The sequence below is a fragment of the Microtus oregoni genome, unplaced genomic scaffold (assembly GCF_018167655.1).
Source record: "Microtus oregoni isolate MIOR12 unplaced genomic scaffold, Mior012 000041F_ref0000270, whole genome shotgun sequence".
Classification (NCBI taxonomy): Eukaryota; Metazoa; Chordata; class Mammalia; order Rodentia; family Cricetidae; genus Microtus; species Microtus oregoni.
Window position 1 is genome coordinate 17,111,488 of NW_024543208.1, and position 22,628 is coordinate 17,134,115.

The window sequence follows — 22,628 nt, forward strand, 5'->3', positions numbered from 1 at the left end:
TAGAAAATTATGAGTAATGAGGAAAGAAGAGGAAAAGAAAGACAGAAGCATGGTTTACTTACATCACAAAGGCTCAGACCCAGGGCCTTTGCGTGTGCATTCTAGCACCAACTCTCATTCAGCTGCACCTATTACATCAGCAAACGGGGTGCAAAACGTGCACACCAACGTGTGTGCAGGGACACCAACATCAGGTTTCAAACCACTGGCAGAAGTGGTTATTTTTATTCTGTTGTATCAGGGACACCAACATCAGGTTCCAAACCACTGGCTGAAGCGATTATTTTTATTCTGTTTCTCATGTAGACTTCTTGTTTTTTGTTTTTGTTTCTTTGTTTTATCTTCATTAATAACTGTGCTGGTTAGTTTTTTGTTTTTGTTTCATCTTGACACAAGCCAGAGTTATTTGGAGAGACCCTCAAGTCAGAAAAATGTCTCTATAAAATTGGCCTGTAGGCAAGCCTGTGGTGACGTGGGATGCCCCCTTTGTATGCTGTGAATATGTTTTATTACCATTGGTTAATAAAGGAGTTGATTTGGCCTATGGCAGGGGAGAATATAGCTAGGTGGGAAATTTAAACAAAGATAAAGGAAAAAGAAAGACAGAGTCTAGAAGATGCCAGCAGTTGCTGGTATAGAATATAGTGCCTCATGGCAAAATAATAGAAATGGGTTAATTTGAGTTGTAAAACCTAGTTAATATTAAGCCTGATCTAATAGGCCACACCATTTTTAATTAATATTAAGCCCCAGGAACTGGAGGGAGGGAGAGAAACCTTCAGTTACACTGTGGAGCTTTTTCTTGGTTAATGATTGATTCAGGACGGCCCAATTCACTATGGAAACGCCACTCTGGCAGGTGGTTCTGCCAGAAGAAGGTGGACAGAAAAAGATGGACAGAAGGAGGTGGGCTCACAATCTACAGGGAACAAACCAGGAAACAGCGTTTCTCCATGGCCTCTGCCTAATTCCTGCCTCCAGGTTCTTGAGTTGACTTCATGACGGACTACAACAGTTTCCTCCCCAAGCTGCTTTGGTCATGGTGTTTGCCACAATAATTCTGTTTATCTACATAAAGGCACAGAAAGTTAGATTGACCTTGCCTCTTTGCACTTGCCCCCAAATCTCTCCCACCCCAGCCATCTTCGAAGTAAGCTAACATAAAGTCTTGCCAGAATGTGCAGCAGTTTCCCTCCGGGTCTCCGAGCACAGTGGTCCTCACCCTTCCTATGCTGTGACCCTGTGTTGTGGTGACTGCCAACCACAAAATTAGCTTGCTGCTATTTCACACCTGTAATTTTGCTACCGTTGTGAATTGTAATATAAATATCTGGTATGTAGGATATCTCAAATGCCACCCCTCTGTGGGCGTCGCTACCCACAGTTGAGAACTTCTGTTAGCACCTTCTTTATCTCTTAAATCATGGGACTTCCTTTTGTTATTTCTTATCTGAATTAAACCAGATGAACTTTAAAAAGCACGCGTCAGCTGGGCGGTGGTGGCTCACACCTTTAATCCCAGCACTCAGGAGTCAGAGCTCTCTGTGAGTTCGAGGCCAGCCTGGTCTACAAGAGCTAATTCCAGGAGAAAGAAAGCAAGCACATTTCTGACCACGTTCCTGTTGTTCTCTTAAAGTCTCCTATTGATTCTCTTCTATATGAAAACCAGGTCTCTATCATAAACATCAACCTGGTCCCTGGCGGCAGCACAATGGACATCAACAAAACCTGTCGGGGCATTGCAGGCCATGGGCACCAGCATGATCTCCGGAAGCAGTGTGGATCACAGAAGTCTTTCAAGGAGGTATAATCCAGAAAACAAACGATTCTTCATCCCGGATATCTTGTTGCTCAGAGGCAGCGTGTCTAGGGGCAGGACCTGTGTGAACTCCACCACCCTGCCCTTGGCACTAGCCACCTACCTAACCATGCCATACTTGTAGCTTGGTTGTGAGGAGTGTGGTCAGCTAGCAGTCAGCTGTTAACTGCTTCATATCCCCTTCACCGCTGAGCTAAGGTGCTGTTCTCTTTGGGGGTGCACCCCCCAATGACTGAGCAAAGCCATGACAAAGGTCAGATGCAGAGTCAGCGCCAGCACTATGTACTATGACTTCTAGGGGACTAAGGAATATTTCTGCCTGGGACTTGAATCAAATAAGCTCATGTTTCTTGCTATTCTTCTTGGCACTGAAGACATCTTGGCATCATGTAAATAACATGACTGTTTCCACAGGCTTCCTGAATGAGCTATTTGTTCAATTAGTTAAGAGTAAGACTGAGGTCAAGGTTGTTAATCTATTTCCTATTAGCCAGTTAGTTTCAGAAATGCTAGCTAGTTAAAAATGGGCTTAGACCCCTGGCCACACACTTTGTCTAGTCATTTCTCAACTGTCTTAGCTTTTCTGTCGCATAAACAGTCTACATGTGTCAGATGAAGGAAGAATGTTAGCGTGCTTAGTGACAAGGAAGGTTCCTGAACTGAAGTCTAAATGGAAGGGAATAGCTGTTGTTTTCTGCTATGGAAGCATCTTGCAACAATCCACAGCCACGGCGTTACAACCTGTAATCTCAGTATTCAGGAGGCTGAATCAGGAGGATTGGCACAAATCTAGGCCATTCAGGGCTACATTGTAAGTTCAAGGCCAGCCTACGTGTGAGGTACTGGTAAGAGATAAGGGTTCCAGCAAGGTCAGATCAGACCCTCAGGACTCACATTAAAAGGATGATCATGGCAGAATGCATATTTAACCTCAGCACTTGTTGGATGATGGAGACTGGAGGATTACTGGGACTTGCTGGTCAATCAGCCAGCTGAAAAACAGCAAACTCCAGATTCAGTGAGAGATCCTCTCTAGGCAACAAGGGGAAGAAGTGAAAGAGGGAGATGCCTGCTGTCCTCTTCTGACTTCTGCATAGACTAGCCCAGGCACAGGAATGTGCACTGGGACACATGTGCACACACAACATAAAGAACAAAACAAGGAAGAGGAGAAGGAGAAGAGAAAGTCATTAACCCAAGTCAACCATCTCCATGTTCACCCATCAGATACTTGTAGAGCAGGAGAGAGCTGTAGTCACCCTCGTCTCCACCTTGAGCTACACCCACACTTCACATGAGCAGTTTGTTCAGCAGTGCCTGCCAGGAAGACACGTCTGGAGGTCTACCGCACTCTTTATTCCTCTTTCTCTAGTTAACCATCCTTCCTTCATGTTAAAAACACACTGACCTGTGTAGTGGCGTTAATAAGAACAGGGGGCTCCTGGGTTTAACTCTAAGTTCTTCCATTGACAGGCTGAAGGACCTTATACTTAAGCTTTCTGGGTCTTATTCATACTATGGTAAAGTGAATAAAATGCTACACACCAGACAGAGCTGGCGCAAGGCTGACATAAAATAAAGCTTAAACACCTGTCTCTTTCCTGTGTTCTTTATATCTGCACATCAAACAAGATTTTATTTCTAGTTCCAGTAAATGAAATTTGTACTAATACAAAATAAGTTTCTGTTATAACTATGTGTCATTGGAGGCAGACTCTTGGCATAATTTCTGCTTGAAACACCAACAGCAAATATGACTTTGAAAAAAAACTGTTTTTCCTTAATGATAGGATTATGTCCAGTCTATTGATGTCCAAAGGTCTCTAAGGTAAAAACAGCTGATGCAACTTGGCTATCAGCTTAGCAGTTCAGATTCCGATGTCAATGTCCTCTGGACAAAGATTGAGGGGACCATGGGGGCAGTCAAGTTAGCCTCAGGAAGACCTTTCCTGACAATCTTTAAAATTTTTTAAAAGATTTATTTTTTTATGTGTATGTGCTTGCATGAGTTTATATGTATCACATGTGCGCAGGAGGCCATAGAGGCCAAAAGAGGGTGTGGGATCCCCTTTAACTGAAGTTGTAGTCAGTTATGAGTTCCCATGTGGCACCAGGCACCAGACATGCAGTAGTACACAGACACACACACAAAAAAAATATTCATAGACATAAAATAAATACATTTTCAAAAACAACCAATGCATCTACTCCACACTCCATTCGAGTCTTAGAGCAAAGATCTCTACACACTCGACCTCTCAGTTCAGCCCCCCCCCGCCCCCACACACTCCAAGCCAGATTCGGAGTTCCATCCGGCAGCAGGTAGCAACGGCAGCTCTCTCGAGCACCCACTATTTTTCTTGAGAATATGTTTTGAGAAATCTAAGGTTACTAAATCAATCCATAGGAGATGAGACTGCCAATTTTGAAAAGGGCAGGAGCAATCCTTGGCTTCACATCAACAAAAGAGAAAACATTCCACAGGGGCTGAGGGAAGGTGGAGGAGATCCATAGTTTAAAAAAACAACCCCATTGAACTCAGAAACTGTATAAGAACAAAGGAGCTGGGAAGTGAAGTGCAGCCACCATCGGGAAAGACTCAGTTCTGACAGAGAGACAATTTTATTTCCTACCAAAATGAAGCTGCTGCTGCTGCTGCTGCTGGGTTTGGAGCTGACTCTAGTCTGTGTCCACACAGAAGGACAAACTGGTGCCATCAGAAAGAGCTTTACTCCAGAAAAGGTAGGTTCATGGGGAATAGTGACTTTTTGACCCAGAGGATGCTTTGTGGTCCTTTGAGGGGAGGGGCGCAGTTCCTCAACCAAGCAAACAAATGAGTGGCTTCAGACGGTGAAGTTAGACTACGTCTAAGAATGCTTGGGGTCCTTCACTCCCACTAGGAGACAGACACAGGATGTGAACAATTGTGCCAACTGATGTGTGTGCTCATGTCCTGGCCCATAGGCCAGAGTTCCAGTAGAAACATGTCCACGAGGTGTTCCTGCCCTTCCTCCCTTAACAATTTGCTTATCTTTTGCAGATTGAGGGAGTATGGTATTCTGTTGGCTTGGCCTCTGACAAAAGAGAAATAATAGAAGAACATGGCAGCATGAGAATCTTCGTGGAGCACATCCATGTCTTCAAGAATTCTTCCTTAGCTTTTCATTTCCATACTGTGTAAGTGTGGTGTTTTAGCTGAGAAAGAGAAAACGGAAGCCTCCCATGTCTCAAGCCTGTACACATACACACACACAAACACACACATATAGTATACATACATATACATATATATACACACACTCACACACATACACACACAAGGAGAAAAACATACCCTCACAGCGTCCATGTGCACACATATAGAACTACGCTTTTCACAGTATGTACACACAATGAGCCTGTGTCCAGTACTAGAGTCTTCCACCCGACACTAAATCAAGATTTCATAACCAGGTTTTTTTTTTTCGAAAGTCAGAGACAAGATAGGAATAAATTCACTGGGAATGGAATGAGTAAAGATCAGAGACATTTCTGAAACCATACTTACTGAGACGTATAGCACAGCTATAAAGTATATGACAGTGAATTAAATTTTTCTCACTAGTTGTTAGCTGAGAAAATCCACCCTTTCAACTCCAATTTTCCTGCAGAAAAGGGAATAACTTCTCCCCTGCAGATTTGGGTGGGGACTCATCGCGAAACACTTGCCACATGGATGCAGATGAGGACATCTGGCTGGCAATCTGCACAACGGACAGTGATGCTGGGAAGCCATCAGAGTTGGAACAGTGATGCAAAGTGATTGTCATTATTTAAATACTAGGCAAATATGTGATTACTAAAGTATCAAATATAAGTACAATAACACAATGAAGGCCTTTTGTTAATTTTACAATAATATTCAAAAGTTAACTGGAATCAGAAACTGGAGATAGGGATAGAGCAGAGACAGAGGAAGCCAGCCATATCAGTTTCCTTAAGCACCAGCTTACTCTGTTTTGCAGGATAAATGGGGAGTGCACCGAGCTGTATTTAGTTTCTGACAAAACAGAAAAGGATGGTGAATATTATGTCAAATGTGAGTACATAAAAAAATCTATATATCTATCCATAAGGAATTTAGTAAACTCTAGTATCTTATTCGTGTGTGTGTATATATGTGTGTGCGTGTATATGTGTGTGTATGTGTGTGTATATGTGTGTATGTGTGTGTATATGTGTGTGTATGTGTGTGTATATGTGTGTATGTGTGTGTATATGTGTGTGTGTGTGTGTATATGTGTGTGTATGTGTGTGTATGTGTGTGTGTATGTGTGTGTATGTGTGTGTATATGTGTGTGTATGTGTGTATATGTGTGTGTGTGTGTGAGAGAGAGACACACATGTACATGGCTGGGGCTTTAACTCAAGGCCTTGTACATACTAGGCAAACTCTCTATTACTAAACCACACCCACAACCCTCTTTAGAATCCCAGCTGCTCCTGATCATTGTTTGTTTAGCTAATGCAACAGGGGCCATCTAATAGCTCGCATCCCAGCTACAGGTAGGTGGAACAAGTACGGTAAGACGGCTCCTTGTCTCCTGTCATCTCATTCTGCGCCAACAGTTGCCACCAGTGCGCGTTGCTAAGAATGTGGCAGCAGGTATGTCACTAGAAGCTGTGGAGAGAAGAAGCCAGGCCTCAGAGAGGGAAAAAGAAGCTGAGTTGCTTGTTGCTAACTGTTCAGGGGAGGTCAATCTACCATTGTCCCTTCTCCTAAAGATACTTCATGTAGTCGGAGCTGATCATTCGTTTCCGGGCCGCTCAGACCCGAATAATCACACAGAAACTACATTAATTACAACACTGTTTGGCCAATGACTCAGGCATATTTTTAGCTAACTCTTCCATCTTGAATCAGCCCATTTTTCTTTATCTGTGTATTGTCATGAGGCTGTGTCTTACTGGGTAAGGTTCTAGCTGGAATCTGTCTCCCTCAGCAGCTACATGGCATCTCCTTGACTCTGCCTAATCTCTCTCTCTATTTCTGTTCTGATTTCCGGCCTGGCTTTACTCTGCTAAGTCATTGGTCCAAAAAGCTTTATTCATCAATAATAAAAGCAATACATATTCAGAAGGACATCCCATATCAACTTCATGAAGTCCGAAGAGCAACAGATGGAAAGCACCAGACATTTCCGGCCATCCCTTTTAGAATATGCATTTTAACTCTTTTCTATGTGGGGTAGAACAAGTAAAAGGTTTTCATTATTTCCTGTGGAACAAAGAATTTCTGAGCTGTGTTCCATTTCTTCCACAGATGATGGAGACAACATCTTTAATGTACTTGCTACAGACTATGATGGTTATATTATATTTCATCTCAGAAATATCAACAATGGGGAAACGTTCCAGATGATGGAACTCTATGGTAGAGTATTTTCACACAGACACTGATCTTGGGGTGGGAAAAAAAGAGAAGAAAGAAATCCTAACTCTAACATGGTCTTTCCAGCCTGACCCTGAACTGCCTCTTTCTTATATTCTGAAGAAAGATGCTTACCTCTGTCAGCCCTCAGGCTCAGTGGTGGGAGGACTCTGAAATCTCTCAGTGTGCTGGAAAGATATTCTATGGATGTCAAATTCAGGACAGGTCATATTCATGACTGCCAATCATGCTGTTGATCTCTTTCTCATCCTTCTGGAGGAGCTGCCCCATCATTCAGCTCAGTGAATGTGGTCAACACATAAAATGCAATCACTACTGTCACTGTTATTTTTCACAGGCCGTAAACCAGAGTTGAGTTCAAACATCAAGGAAAAGTTTGTGGATCTATGCAAGAAGCATGGAATTATTGAGGAAAATATATTGGACCTAACTGGGGTTGGTAAGTCAAGACTCATTTATTTTTCTCTGCCTGAATTTTATATCATGATAAACCCAAGGGATTGCCAACCAGATATTGCAGCTGAAGAAGCATCTAGTTTCTCTTGGGGAAATAAAGTGGTACCTGATACCTGAATGTGTTCTGTTCTCACCCTGCAGATCGCTGTCTCCAGGCCCGAAATGGAGGAGAGGCCTGAGCCTCCAGGTGGGTAATATTCAGGTGAGAGTGAAGACAGGGTAGGCAGGAATGAGGACCTTCCAAAAGCATTAGTATTGTGCCCCAAAATAACAATAAAAATAATTTAATAAGGCACCTTTGAGGATAGCTTGAAGTTTGGCTTCAAATTATCTGGGTGTGTGATTTAGTCTTACCATGACTTTAAATGAGTGACCCAAGCAATTAAACAAGAAAACAAAGATGCATACCGTATATATGCATACCTTGTGCAGTTGTGTGAAAATGGCTCAGCAATGCATTAAATGTCATGTGAGTATAGACGCTTATCAGTGTGTGTGGTCTACTTCCCTCCCATTCCTTATAATAACATCTCCTTTGAACCCTGTACAGCCTTGACTTCTTACCTGGGGATGGACCTGCCAAATCTGCACTTCTCCTCCAATCTGGAGAGCAAGCTGAGTTCTCTCATCTTGCTCTCCTCTTTCCTGTTTAGTCAAAGACTTCACTCTGATAATGTGTGAAAGTCTTTGAAAAGTAGCCAAGGCTTTTATCATTATTTTTCACTTTACTGAAAATTATTCAGAATTTTATGATGAATCATTTCTCTGTTCCACCAGCCAGCTCCCAAATAATAACACAGAGACTTATTATTAATGATAGAAATTTGACCTATAGCCTAGGCTTGTTTCTAACTAGCTCTTATAACTTAAATTAACCCATTCCTATTAATCTACATTCATGCAGTTTTACCTCTCTTCCATCTTGCAGCTCCTGGTGACTCCACTCCTTTTTCTTCCCAGAGTTCTCTCTCTCTCTTTCTCTTTCTCTCTCTCTCTCTTTCCCTGGAAGTTCCACCTAAAGCTCCTGCCTTGTGATTGGCCATTTATCTCTTTATTAAGCCAATCACAGTGACACATGTTCACATACTGTACAAATATCCCACAAAAGAGTTTCTTATGCCAAAAATAGTGGGAACAAGCCTCATATCTTTCATTACTTTCTTTTATTTTTCATATGTCGTCAATAAGGAAAAAGTTATTTATTCTATGCCATTCAGCCCAGTATTCTGGTAAGGAACATCAGTTAGATGGCAGGGAAATGTCTGTTTCTTCATCCTTTGCTCTATGTAATAGAATGGCTCTGTGTCCTGAAGTCACCTCAAACAATGCTTAATGAGTTTCTGTATTCTTTCTTCCTGGCTTACTCAGTGTTGAATGGGGACTCCTCGCCTGGACTCCAGCATCATCCCTTCCTGTGCACACACCAGCCTGTGACAAATTCTGTGATCTGATTTCCATCGCTGTCCTCCAGAAAGTGTAATCCCTGCATCCCCAGAATCTTCCCTGATTACCTAGGACAACTCATCTAGAATCAAAGGTTTTCCTTTAAGTTTCTCTTTGCCACACCCATGACAACTCCATGAATGTTTTCCTTTCCCTGTCCAATAAATGAAAACACTTGCAGTTTCATATATGTCTCTGTGTCCAAGAAAATGTAGGACTGACAGTGAGTGAATGACGGGACTTGCTGGGTCCTATACACAAGATCCTTCCTCATGTCCCAGAATCTAACCTGGGTTTCAGGATTTTACCTCCTCTTCAACAATCTCAAGCCACAGTGAATGCTGCCTGTTCGTTGGTTCACCATTTTAGTGACCTTTTAAGGAGAATAGGAACACAGATTTGGAGCACACTTCCTCCATCCATAGCATCTCTTTTTTCAACAGAGCATGAAGAGACACATGCTCCTGAGGTTACACCTTCTCAGCATTGTTCAAGACAAGCTCTCTGGAAAAGAGAATGGTTTGGTCACTAGAGGCACAAAGACTAAAGAAAAAAAGGTCATTTACCTCCCCATAGCATGCTCTGACCCCTGATCAAGATTTAAGCTCATGACTCCTGATTCAAGTTCTTGGTGTACTTTGCTAAAATATGGCAAAACAGTATTGAGAAAGTCAACCAATTATGTTGGACACCCCCCCCCCACTCCTTCCATCCCACGCCATGACGGACTCTTACTGTTTCCTAGGTTGGCCTGAAATTCCTGGGTCCAAGTCATTCTCTGGCCATAGCATCCTAAGTGTCTGCAACTACATCCATATAATGCCAGGTCCAACTTTTCATTTCTAATCTTGGCATTTAAGAGACAAAAAAATCTGTACACAACCTACGATGTCCTTGAGAATACTTAGAAAAATAAATAACAGCTCTAATCCAGGACTCTGTCAATCACAGGAAATGGCTTGGCAATGCCACTGTGAGGCAAGTGACTACAACCCAGGCCTGGATGGCAGCTTGAGTTCACCCTGAAACTGCTGCTTCCACCACTTCGTGGAAATGAGTCATGAAATAGTAAAAGTATTCAAAGCAAGGAAGAAATCATAAATCTCAGACACAGAGCAACCAAGCATGCAGGATTGGGGACAATTGTCACAAGGGCCTGAAGGGATGACAGAGGAGGGTGCACCCCACAGAGGAACAAAGGCTGAGGCGGAGTGATTTTGTGAACAGCTCCCCACCCTTACCTGGGGATAGAACAAGAAGACAAGTGCCTGTGACTGCAGAAGCAGGCACCACCCATATGAAAGATCAAAGCAGCTGCTGACATTGTGGGGCTGGCCTGGCTTTTAGATCTAAGAGCCTTCATTTCAGCAGGCTGGTCTGATGCTCATTGCTGGCCCACAATGTCTTGTTGGACATAAATAACCTCATAAAACAGCAAGACTAGGCAAGATCATTTGCCGTCTACAAACATGGCTATCCTCTGGCTAAAATGAGTGACAGCTACTCCTCTACCAATTACAGAGTTAGCTTGATGTCTGTCTTCACTTACAGGTAGGATTCACTGGGCTCTCTAATCACTGAGCTGTCATTGTTCTCCAATTGTACTTAACCTGGAGCTTCCTAAGACATTCCCACATCCTATAGCAGGTTCCTTGTTTCATTCTATTTTAAAAGATTGCCTTGTGTTGTTTGTGTATGTGTGTGTGTATGCATGTGTTTGGGGTGTATGTGCACAAGTGCATGTACATGTGCATGTGTGTATATAAAAACCAGAGGTTGGTGTCTTCCTCTATCACTCCCCACCTTGTTTTCTGATGTAGAATCTTTCAGTGAACAAGAGCATAAGCGTAAGAATAAGAATTCGTAGGAATGTGACTAGACTGACTGGCCCACAGGAGCTCCTCTCTGCTTCCCCAGTACTGGGATTACAGATAGGAACCATTATACCTAGCTTCTTCTGTGGACGCTGGGGATCCAAACTTAGGTCCTCAGGCTTTTAGGGAAAATACCTTACTGACTAAGGGAGCTCCCCAAACCAGGTTCTTTCTGTGATGCCTTTGACTCCCCTAGAGCATCCTTCCCAACTTCAGTAGTAGACTAGTAAACTTATTTACTTACAAGTATGCTCCTAGGATTCTGTTAGTAAGTTGATATTAAAATTTTGAGACAAAACAAAGATTACTCCATGACTTGGAAACACCAGCCTAAATCATAAATGCAATGTTGGGTTTGATCGTGGGCACTTAATAGATGACAAAAACAAGGAAGTCTTTAAATTTTAGTCTGAACCATCAGAACAAGAGCATTGTCATTTCTCTAAGTCTCTTGGGAGGATAGACTTACTGGAGAAGGAAAAGTTCCAGTCTCAAACCTTTATTATTTAGTTAGGCCACTATATAAAGGCCCCAGGGCAAGGAAGATGACTCAGTTGAGTCAAGAGCTTGTTGTGCAAGTGTGAGGATCTGAGTTGGATCCCCAGACCCACATAAAAGAGTGGAACTTGGTGAAGTACAGTGGCACATGCTCATAACCCCAGCACTGGGAGGTAGAGACACACAGCTCTGGAGGGCTCTGCTCGATGGCCTGCCTACACAGCCTCTAGCTCAGCCAGATTGGGCTCCAGGCAAACAACAGATTTGGTCTCCAAATATAGTGGACAGCCTCTGGCAAACAAGACTCAAGGTTGACTTCTGGCCTCCACACACATATGCACACATGCCAACCTGCACCAATATACACACACATACATGAACACCCACATACATGTGTACACATGCACACACACACACACACACACACACACAAAGAGGCCAATTTATAATCCAATATGGCTCAGTAAAGATGGAATTAATTTCTCTCTCCATGTATTCATTCAGGAACCTGGTTCTTTCTCTATATTATCCCCATGGGACATGACCTCATGTCCTCATCCACATGGTACAAGAGAAGAGGAGATAGTGGGTGACCCTGTCTTCTGTTTACTCTACTCTGGTTCTGGATCCAGGAAGTTCTGCCTCTTGTGTTATCCTCCAAGGCCAATTCCCCACTTCCTGTTTCCTCAGATTCAGAGCAATGACCCTGGGGATTAGCGTCAGAGCTTCATCAAAGGCCAGGCATGAGTTTCTGTTGGCAATACAAATTCTTCACAAACATAAAGGATGTTTTCTGTGTTTGCCACTCAACCTCTCCATGTGTAGTTACCTTATCTAATCAGAGTTTTGGAATTTTCTAGATTGACTTCTAGGACCTGCCTACTCCCTTCCTGTCCTTTAAATTGATGGTGACCATCTTGAAGTCATCTAAAATAACAAACTTGAGTGGAGTAGCTCTTTAACCCTTCCCCAGCAGTCCCAAAGTTCTCAGTATCTGTCTGATCTGCTGTGAAGCTTTGACACTCACTTCAGAGACATCATGTATACTGCTTCAATTCAGGATGCAGAAGCAGGGACTTTCAATCAGGTTGGAGTGAGGCTTCAGGCAAGGAAGACTCACTTCCTGGGAGGTGAATAAGGCTGATTAGGTGACTAAAACTTCAATGATCGCAGAGTCGAATGCTGTAGGTCCAGAGCTAAATTGTCTTGGCTATCATCAATTCCCTAAATCTTTCATTCTCTGCATTTGTGTGTGAGCCTAATATCCTTGTGACTTTTAGGTAAATTAAATTCCCCAATTTGATGTGATCCATCTACCTGATGTTCCTACCAAAACGTTTTTAAAGTATCTTGATCTATGATTTTCTTTGTTATGTTACTATGAAGATGCCTAAAACTGTTGTCACACTGGAACATGCTCTTTGGGGTAGTCTAAAATTGTGTTCCTAGGCAACTATTACAAAGAAAACATTTAATTGGGATGGCTCACTTAGAGTTTCAGAAGTTTGGTCCATCATCATTGCTGTTCCTCTTGGAGACAAGGCTGCACATGCGCAGAAGGATCATTGGACTACAATTCCCAGAAGCAGTAGAGGACACAGCATCACATTGGACTACAAATCCCTGTTCGACGGAAAGCCATGCATGCACAGGACATTTTCCCAGATGCACCTGGATCCCCCCTTAAAAACAGGGAACGCCATAACTCGCCCTTTTTTCCTTTCGTCTCTTCACCCCCGTCCCTCACCTGTCATCACCCCCCAATTAAAGTTCACCCACGTGGGACCGCCGTGCATCTCGTGTTTTCTCTCCAACCTCGCAGAAAGAACAACAGTTGGTGCCATCTACTCGGGGGACCTTTTCATCCCGGTATTTCCACCTGAGGCCGAGGCTCCGAGTTTGGCGCCTCCTGGAGCTCGGGGCCTCCCGGGACAAGGTCAGGACTGACAACCTACGACCATGTGTTCCACTTAACGCAGCCTTCTGTGACCTACAGCGGCTAATTTGTGAGTTCACCTGGGTTGGCTTACCGTCCCCTCTCACCCGGAGATCGTTCGGTTGAGCTCCCGGCTCCCCCCCCCCCCCCCCCCCCCCCGGCCTTCCACCCTCGAATGGACCTGTGTTTTTGTCCACGCCTGGAAGCTCGGAGCTTCCAGTTCTCACCTCTTCTTCTGATCTTTTTTCTGTCCTCTTTACATATGGGCTCATTACAGTATGAGCGCCTTGACTGCAACGGGCGGCCTTTCAGACTGACTGGTTTTGGTTCAGCCAGGCTACTAGCACTGCCCTCTGGTCACTTGGATGCCGGTGTCCAGAGCCTTGCCAGTGTTCGTGGCATCTTCTAGGTGCCTTTTGTGGATATTTTCACGGTTCTAGCCATGGGTGCTAAGCCTTCAAAAACAGTTCCCCCGTCCTCTCCCCTGGGACAAATTTTGGAAGCTCTTCAACCTCACGCCCTAATTCCTTCTGTTAAGTTATCTACACTCATCCGTCTTTGCTCAAAGACATGGCCAAGATATTCTTTACAGGGAAATTTTAAATGGCCCTGTCATGGCTCTTTCGACCCCAATATTTTATGGGAGCTAGCTAACTTTTGTCACCATTCAGCTAAATGGAAAGAAATGATGTATATCATGGCCTTCTTTTACATGGCCCTCAAAACTGACCCCTCCGCTGCTGCTCACTGTTCACCTGCCCACATGTTCTTAGCAATTCCATTCCTCCAGGAACCCTCTGCTCCTGCCATGGACTCCGCGGACGAACCTCCACCCCCCCACCCCCGGCCTCGAGGGGCCACCCTCTCCTGCTCTGCCCGGTCAAGTGACAGCTCACCTATTCCTCTTTCCTCCAAGGTTTCTTCTAGGCACAGGAAGGACTCACCTAACCGTTCTCCTTCTAGGTCCCCAAGAAAGTCCCGTTCCAGATCTGCAAGGGCCTTGCCTAGCCCCTCCAACAGAGTCCCGCGTAAATCTTTTTCCAGGTTACCTAACCGTTCTCCTTCTAGGTCCCCAAGAAACTCCCATTCCAGATCTACAAGGGCCTCGCCTAGTCCTTCCAACTCAGCTTCACCCTATTTCTCCCGCAGCAGATTGCGCAGGCAGCTGGAAGCTTCTCCTCATTCCCCCCGCCCCCCCCACCGCAGGTCACACAGGCAGCTGGAAGCTTCTTCGGACTCTTCCCTATCCCCCTCCCGCCCTACACCTCCCCCTCGATCTTCCAAAGCCCCCCTGGGCTCCCCTCCCACCCGCCGCCTTGCACCTTCTCTCACCCCTCCGCTCACAGGCTCGTGTGCTGCCGCGGAGTCTGATCCTGGTCAAGCCAAGCCTGCTGCCATTCTGCCGTTGTGGGAGGTGGCCGGTGCAGACGGTTTGATGAGAGTCCACATCCCGTTCACCTTATCAGAGCTTTCACACATTTCTAAATTACTTGGGTCGTACACAGTGGATCCCACCAACTTCATAAAGGAATTTCAATATATAACCCAATCGTACAACCTAACTTACCATGACATTTTTATGATCTTGTCTAATAACTTACTTCCCGAGGAGCACAGGCGGGTCTGGGAACAGGCCAGACAGCATGCTGATGAAGTTCACCAAACCCTAGCCTCCCATCCTCTGGGGGCAGAGGCGGTACCAGACCAGGAACCCCACTGGGACTATAACAACCCTGGTGGCATTTTGGCCAGAGACCGGTTCTTAACTTGCCTCATGATAGGGCTCTGCAAGGCTGCTCTTAAACCAGTAAACTATTCTAAACTTGCAGAAATTTTTCAGGACACTAAGGAAAATCCTTCTGCATTTCTAGACCGCCTTACTAAAGCTATGTTACAGTTCACAAACATGGATCCAGAATCCCCTGAGGGCAGACAGCTCCTGATGACCCACTTCTTCAACCAGTGCTACTCAGACATCAAGACCAAGCTCAGACATTTGGAGAAGGGTTCCCTAACCCCACAGGCACAGGCCCTGGAAGTGGCTTTCAAGGTGTACCACGCGAGGAATGATAAGGCTCGTAATCATTGCCACGTGATAACCGCACCCGCCCGGTCAGCCAAAGTGACAACTTGACCCGTCCTGTTCGTGTTGCCCCACTCCCACCTCCCGGGGTGCGTGAGTCATCAGGCCCATGTTTCAAGTGTGGTAAGACAGGTCACTGGGCCAAGGGGTGCCCTAATCCTCATTGTAGCCCAAGAGGCCCCTGTCCAAGGTGTCACAGGGAGGGTCACTGGTCCATAGACTGTCCTCGTGCGTTCGATGACATGGGGGCAACGGACCCAGAGGATTCCCAGGTTGACCTATTGGGGTTGGCCCTGGAAGACTGAAGGTTCCCGGGCTCCTCCATCGACAACCCGACTGCCACGCCCATCTGCAACCAGAAGCCACGGGTACTTCTCACAGTGTCGGGATGCCTCATTTCGTTTCTCTTGGACACCGGAGCAACGTATTCGGTTCTAAGGGAATTCTGGGGACCAATCTCTCCCTCAAATCCCCCTATTGTCAGGGTAGAGGGACAGCCTTATTTACCTCACCAAACTCCACCTCTCAATTGTGTGTTTAGAGGTATTTGTCTCACTCATTCATTCCTAGTTTTACCAATCTGCCCAGTCCCACTCTTGCGAAGAGATCTTCTGTCCAAGTTGGGAGCCTCCATTTCTTTCTCACTCCCCACTCGCGTTTTTTCCAGATTTGTCAGTGACACAGCTGCTTCTTCTCCTGGCCCTGCGATCTGATACTAACACACCCTTTCCTCTTCCAGCCTCCCAAGTGGACCCTCTCGTGTGGTACACCCAAAATCCCGCTGTCGCTAAACACCATTCCCCTGTTGTTATTCAGTTAAAAAATCCCATCAAATATATCACCCAAACTCAGTACTCCCTCTCTTCCCAAAGCCTCAGAGGACTAAAACCCATAATCTCTGACCTTTTGAGAAAGGAGCTGCTCTGCCCCACCTCTTCTCCCTTTAACACCCCTATACTGGCTGTCAAAAAAATCTAACGGGACTTATCGTTTGGTTCAGGACCTCCGGCTCATTAATTCTGCTGTTGTTCCTCTAAACCCAGTTGTACCTAATCCCCTTACCCTTCTGTCTAACATCCCTCCAGGAACCTCCCACTTCTCAGTCTTAGACCTCAAGACTCTATTCCTCTCAGCCCTCAATCTCAAAACATCTTTGCCTTCACCTGGACAGATCCTGACACTAATTTCTCCACACAACTAACCTGGACCGTTCTCCCTCAGGGATTCCGGGACAGCCCACACCTCTTTAGCCAGGCTCTGGCCTCTGATCTGCTCTCACTGTCCCTCCTTAAATCAAAACTGGTACTCTATGTCAATGACATCCTGCTGTGTAGCCCCTCTTTGGAGACTAGCAGGACTGACACCGCCGCCTTATTAAATTTCTTATCCAAAAAGGGCTATAGAGTCTCACCTTCTAAGGCTCAATTGTTCACCACTCAGGTAACATATTTGGGATTAACCATAACCCCAACCCAAAAGGCTATCACTCTGGACAGAAAAAAACTAATTCAATCTCTTACAGTTCCTTCCACCAAAGAAGAGGTTTTATCATTCCTGGGAGTGGCTGGTTTCCTGCGTTCTTGGATCCCCTCCTTCTCCCTTCTTGCCCACCCCCTATATGAAGCAGCTCTCAGCTCTCTGCATGAGCCCCGTCTCCACCCCATCACCAAACCTTTCCAGAGACTCCAACAGGCCCTTATCCAAGCCCTAGCTCTCCATCTTCCAGATTTAACCCCCCCCCCCTTTTCTCTTTACGTAGTAGAAAAGGAGGGCTATGCCCTGGAGGTCTTAGGCCATCAACTGGGACCCTCCTTCGCACCTGTAGCTTACCTGTCAAAGAAGATGGACCTCACCACTCGGGGCTGGGCACCGTGCATACATGCTTTGGTGGCTGCTGAACTTCTTATTCATGAGTCAAAAAAACTAACCTTCGGAGCACCCCCTACGGTTTTCTCTCATCATAACCTGTCCAACCTCTTAACCTACAAGGCCTACAGACCCTACCCTCTTCTCGAGTTCTTTCCCTTCAGGTGGTGCTGGTGGAAGATGTAAGTCTCACATTTCAATGCTGCCCATCCCTTAATATTTCAAACCTTCTATCTCAACCTAATGTTAATGATTCCCCATCCCATTCCTGCATTGAGATCCTAGAGGATCTACTGCCCCACCCCTCACATATACAGGAGGGCAGCCTGTCCCAGGCTACTCATACCTGGTACACGGATGGCAGCTCCTTTCTATGTGACGGGACCCGCAGAGCAGGTTATGCCATAGTGTCAGACACAGAGATAGTCGAGGCAAAGGCACTCCATGCTCATACTACTAACCAGTAACCAGCAGGCTGAGCTGATAGCTCTCACCCATGTCTTTCAGTTAGCCGTGGGACAATCTTTAAATGTTTACACAGATTCTAAATATGCGTTTCATATCCTGCTGTCTCACACGGCCATCTGGAAGGAGCGCGGGCTTCTCACAACGAAGGGAGGATCTATTACTAACTCAGAACATATTATGGACTTACTAAAAGCTTCCCATCTCCCTAAAGCTATAGGAATTATTCACTGCCGGTCTCATCAATCTGACAGTTCTATTGTCTCCAAGGGAGATAACCGGGCTGACAGAGCAGCTAAGACAGCAGCACTTAGCTCAGACCTGCCTCAGTTACCTCAGGGAGTCCTTACAGCACAGCCTACAACCTCACAGACACCTCCAACAGATCCTGTCCTACCTGCACCAGCTTTTTCATCCCAATGAAAAAGCCCTACTTCATTTTGTAAAAACACATATCAAACCCACACCTGAGGATATCAGGTTCCTCAAAGCTACCACTTCCTCCTGTCAGATCTGCCAAAAGTCAGATCCCAGGGCCAAATACCATAGCTTTCCTTTCCCTACTCACCAGGCCAGGGGCTCCCTTCTGGGAACTGACTGGCAGCTGGATTTTACTCATATGCCCACAGTCAAGAAAATTAAATATCTCCTGGTTTTGGTGGATACAATGTCTGGGTGGGTTGAAGCCTTCCCCACCTCTAACAAGAGAGCCCAGACAGTCTCTGATGTTCTTCTCTGAGAGATTATTCCCCGGTTTGGACTTCCAACTTCTCTTCAGTCAGATAATGGCCCAGAGTTTACTTCCCAGATTTCTCAAAATCTGTCTAGGGCGCTTGGAATCCCTTGGAATTTCCACATACCGTACCACCCTTAGTCTTCAGGTAAGGTAGAACGGACTAACTGCTCTTTAAAGGATGCCCTTGTTAAAAATGTCACAGGAACTTCACCTCGACTAGGTAAGGCTTCTGCCTCTGGCTCTTCTCAGGCTTCGGGCTCTCCCAAAGGGCCCCCTTTTCATTTCACCCTTCGAACTCATGTATGGGCGGCCGGTTTTAACCCCCCGCCTCCCATCGGGAACCTCTCCCCTTCCTGATCACGTGCTCACTCCCCTCCTTTTCCACCTTCGCTTGCTACTATGGGACTTCACAGATCACTCATTACCCCAACCATGTGCTAATACATGTCCACCACCGGTTAAAATAGGAGATGAGGTATTACTCTCACCTCCAGGCCAGCGCCCCTCACCCCTTTCCCCTAAATGGCAGGGTCCCCTCAGAGTAATTCTTCTAACTCCCACGGCTGCCAAGCTTGAAGGAATTCCTCACTGGATTCACCTGTCACATCTTAAACCGTTCATCTCCACTGCTCAAGATAATCCTCCATACACGGTAACTCAGACAGGACCTTTGTTCTCTTAAGTTCCAAAGGACACCAGGTTCAGCCCCCTCTACTCCAGTCTAAGGGAAACAGTGGTCCCATCCTTCACTTAAATTCTCCTGTGTTAACACACCCTCCCTTTTCTAAATTCCTGAATAACCATTTAGCTGTTGTTACAGAAATCATCATCAAACACGGAGCCAAAGGTTCAGGTGGTAAGCAAATTCTTAACAAAGTTTCTTGACATAGCAGGTTCGTCACTGACTACAGCAGTGACCCCTAAAATGTTAAGGAATATACGGTTAAAATCTATTTCTTTTAAGACATTTTCTTTAAGCTCCAAGACACCAGCCCAACCCACCTGAACGAAGTAAACACAAACGGATCATTAACAGAATAGGTACCATTCAATTAACAGAATAAGTACCATTTAATTTTTTATCATTCTTAACCCCAGACCTCCTAAAGCCCCCCACCCCAAATCTCCCCTTTAATTTCCCGAACCTCCTCTCCCCTTTAATTTTCTTTCTCTACTAATGCGACTTTTGTTTTCCAGCATCTTAACAATGACTCAGCTACTCAAGAGCCAGACAGATGCAATTTCTTCAATCAGTCACCTCAAAACACCAGCGGACAGGACATAATCAACAAAACATCATCAGAACGATCGGACACTCCCCGGATCCCTCGACACCCAAAGCCAGCAGGAAGCAGTCATGAGAGACCGGGCTACGCCCCCATTCCCTACCCGTTAAGATCCTCAACCCCCCCCCCATGTCTTTTTTAATAAAACCAAAAGGATGAAATGCTGTTCCTTTTGGAGACAAGGCCGCACATGCGCAGAAGGATCATTGGACTACAGTTCCCAGAAGCAGTAGAGGACACAGCATCACATTGGACTACAAATCCCTGTTCGACGGAAAGCCACGCATGCGCAGGACATTTTCCCAGATGCACCTGGATCCCCACTTAAAAACGGGGAACGCCATAACTCACCCTTTTTTCCTTTCGTCTCTTCACCCCGTCCCTCACCTGTCATCACCCCCCTCATTAAAGTTCACCCACGTGGGACCGCCGTGCATCTCGTGTTTTCTCTCCAACCCTGCAGAAAGAGCAACAATCATGACAGGAGCATGGCAGAGTGCAGGCAGATGTGGTGCTGGATTTGAGATGCTACCTCTTGTAGGCAACAGAAGCCAATTGACAGTCACACATTGAGAAAAATTTGAGCAAAGGAAACCTTAAACACCCCTCCCCCACAGTGACACACTTTCTCCAACAAGGTCACACCTCCTAATAGTGCCACTCCCTTTGGGAACCATTCTCTTTCAAACCACTACAACTGTGTTAACTAAAGTACTCTCTGGTTCTAGCAATTTATTTATCATTGTTTATTTAGGGAGCTGTTGTGTATACTATAGATCTCCTCAGGCATCTTCTACACATTGCCCGGAGTAGACTTGTCCAGCCTCCGTGTAATTTCTGTAGACAACTCAATTTTTTGAATTGTTTTTATCATTAAAAAAGGAAATTTGTTTAATTTTATTTTATATGTGTAAATGCTTGCCTGCCTGTGTGTATGTGTATCATGTATCTTCATGGTACCTGCAGAGGCCAGAAGGGGGCACTAGATTTCTTGAAACTGAAGTTATGGATAATTTGAACCACCTTGTATGTAGGTAGACCTTTCTGGGTCTTGGCAGCTGCTCCCAAATAACCATTAAGAGACTTACTATTAATTATAAATTCTTGGCCAATAGCTCAGGCTGGTCACTAGCTAACTCTTACATTTTAAATTAACCCATATTTCTTAGCTCCCCTCTGTCACATGGCAGTACCTTCTTTCAACACAGTACATTCATCTTGCTTCTCTTTGTGTCTGCTCTTATCTCCACAGACTCCACCCTACTTTTCCCAGCATTTTCTCTACCCTGAAAATCCTGGCTAGCCATCAGCCAATCAGCTTTTTATTAACACTGACAGCAACACATCGTCAAGTAGGGATAGCCCAGGCCATTGGGGGGGTGTACGCCTCGGGCTAATGTTTACGTATAAATCTGGTGGGCGTGAGCCCTGCCGCTCTCTTTTTTGTATCTCCTGCTCATCACTGGATCCCTGGTGTTGTAAGCTATCCCTTCATTAAAATTTGCTGTTTCATATTCAGCTAGCCTGGTTATTAAGCCACTTACAGTTTGGTGCCCCGTGAGGATTTTCGGATACTCGCTCCAAATCAGAGCCTCCTGGGTGGCAACCACTGGGAACCAGAGCCCCCCCCCCTTGGAGGCCTCTCCCTCCATGCAGATTGTACCCTCTCAGCACAGCTCCTTGCCGGTCCGCTCTGCCCGACTACAGCGGCAGAAGCAGCTGACGCGATTTTTCCTTGCGCTTGCTAGAAAGTCGGCAAACGGGACTCCTGAAGGGTTCAGATAGCTGAATCGGCCCTGCATGAGTCTGTGCACCCCACCCTGACAGAGAATGGAATCATTTGTCAGAGTTAAACAGGGTCAGAGAGAACCCTTTTGTGACTTTTTACAAAGACTAAGTAAAGCTGTACAAATAGGGATATCTGACCCAGAAGCAAGATGTATAATGATTGAGTCTTTGGCTTATGAAAATGCAAATGTGGAATGCAAAAGGATCTTGGGGCCTTTAAAGATCAGATCAGCACCCTTGGAAGAATGGGTCTTGCATACACTGAATGTTGATACATTTGACTATGGCACTGAAGCATGGGGTAGAAGAAGCAATTTCCAATGGTAAAAGGAGACACCAGAATACCAAATGTTTTAATTGTGGCAAAACAGGTCATATGAGAAGGAATTGTAGACAACGGATTTTCAGAACTAATAATAATGCATCTTCTAGAAAAAACAGAAATAGGAGGACTCAACCTTCAGGTTTATGTAGAAGATATGGGAAAGGCAGACACTGGACGAATGAATGCAGATCTACAAGAGATAGACAAGGCAACCTGATACAGACGGGAAACGTGAGAGGGGGGCCTCATAGGCCCCCATGACAAATATGGTTTAGTCATTTCCAGTTACTGCAGAGAACGTGCCTCGTCAGGACAATTAGGAAGCCCCATGCCTACTGTTACAAGCAATAATGATCAGAAGGATGAGTTTTGTGTGTTTTGGTAAATGTCTATAAGTGATCTGTAATGGGGTAAATAATGCAGACAGATTGTAAAAATATATATAGCTTTAATGGCGAAACAGACTTACAGAACCACCGTTCCCGCGGAGACCAGGAAAGCAGAAAAGGGACGACTGGGAGCATGCTTGCCAAATTTATAGGCCAACATTAGCCCGAGGCGAACACGCCCCCTAAGGGGCGGGACTTATCCTTACATCTCCCATTTTTGTCTAAAATAGACA

The 22,628-nt window shown here is 45.3% G+C and overlaps 1 protein-coding gene across 1 annotated transcript; it reads left to right on the plus strand.

The window, feature by feature from the left end:
* Window positions 1-4,456: 4,456 nt before the first annotated feature.
* Window positions 4,457-9,323, plus strand: LOC121433849 (major urinary protein 4-like). The gene is made up of 7 exons (XM_041632505.1): window positions 4,457-4,561; window positions 4,860-4,996; window positions 5,824-5,897; window positions 7,122-7,232; window positions 7,588-7,689; window positions 7,848-7,893; window positions 9,075-9,323. Exons 1-6 carry the CDS (start codon window positions 4,457-4,459, stop codon window positions 7,883-7,885), a joined length of 567 nt encoding a protein of 188 aa, XP_041488439.1. The 3' UTR covers window positions 7,886-7,893; window positions 9,075-9,323.
* The last annotated feature ends 13,305 nt before the right edge of the window (window positions 9,324-22,628 follow it).

What these genes read in the sequence shown, in the direction of transcription:
- LOC121433849 (XM_041632505.1), top strand. Translation starts at nt 4,457, where the DNA reads ATGAAGCTGCTGCTGCTGCTGCTGCTGGGTTTGGAGCTGACTCTAGTC. An exon ending in TGGTGAATATTATGTCAAAT is followed by an intron (nt 5,898 to 7,121) that starts GTGAGTACATAA and finishes TTTCTTCCACAG; the next exon opens with ATGATGGAGACAACATCTTT. An exon ending in CCAGATGATGGAACTCTATG is followed by an intron (nt 7,233 to 7,587) that starts GTAGAGTATTTT and finishes TATTTTTCACAG; the next exon opens with GCCGTAAACCAGAGTTGAGT.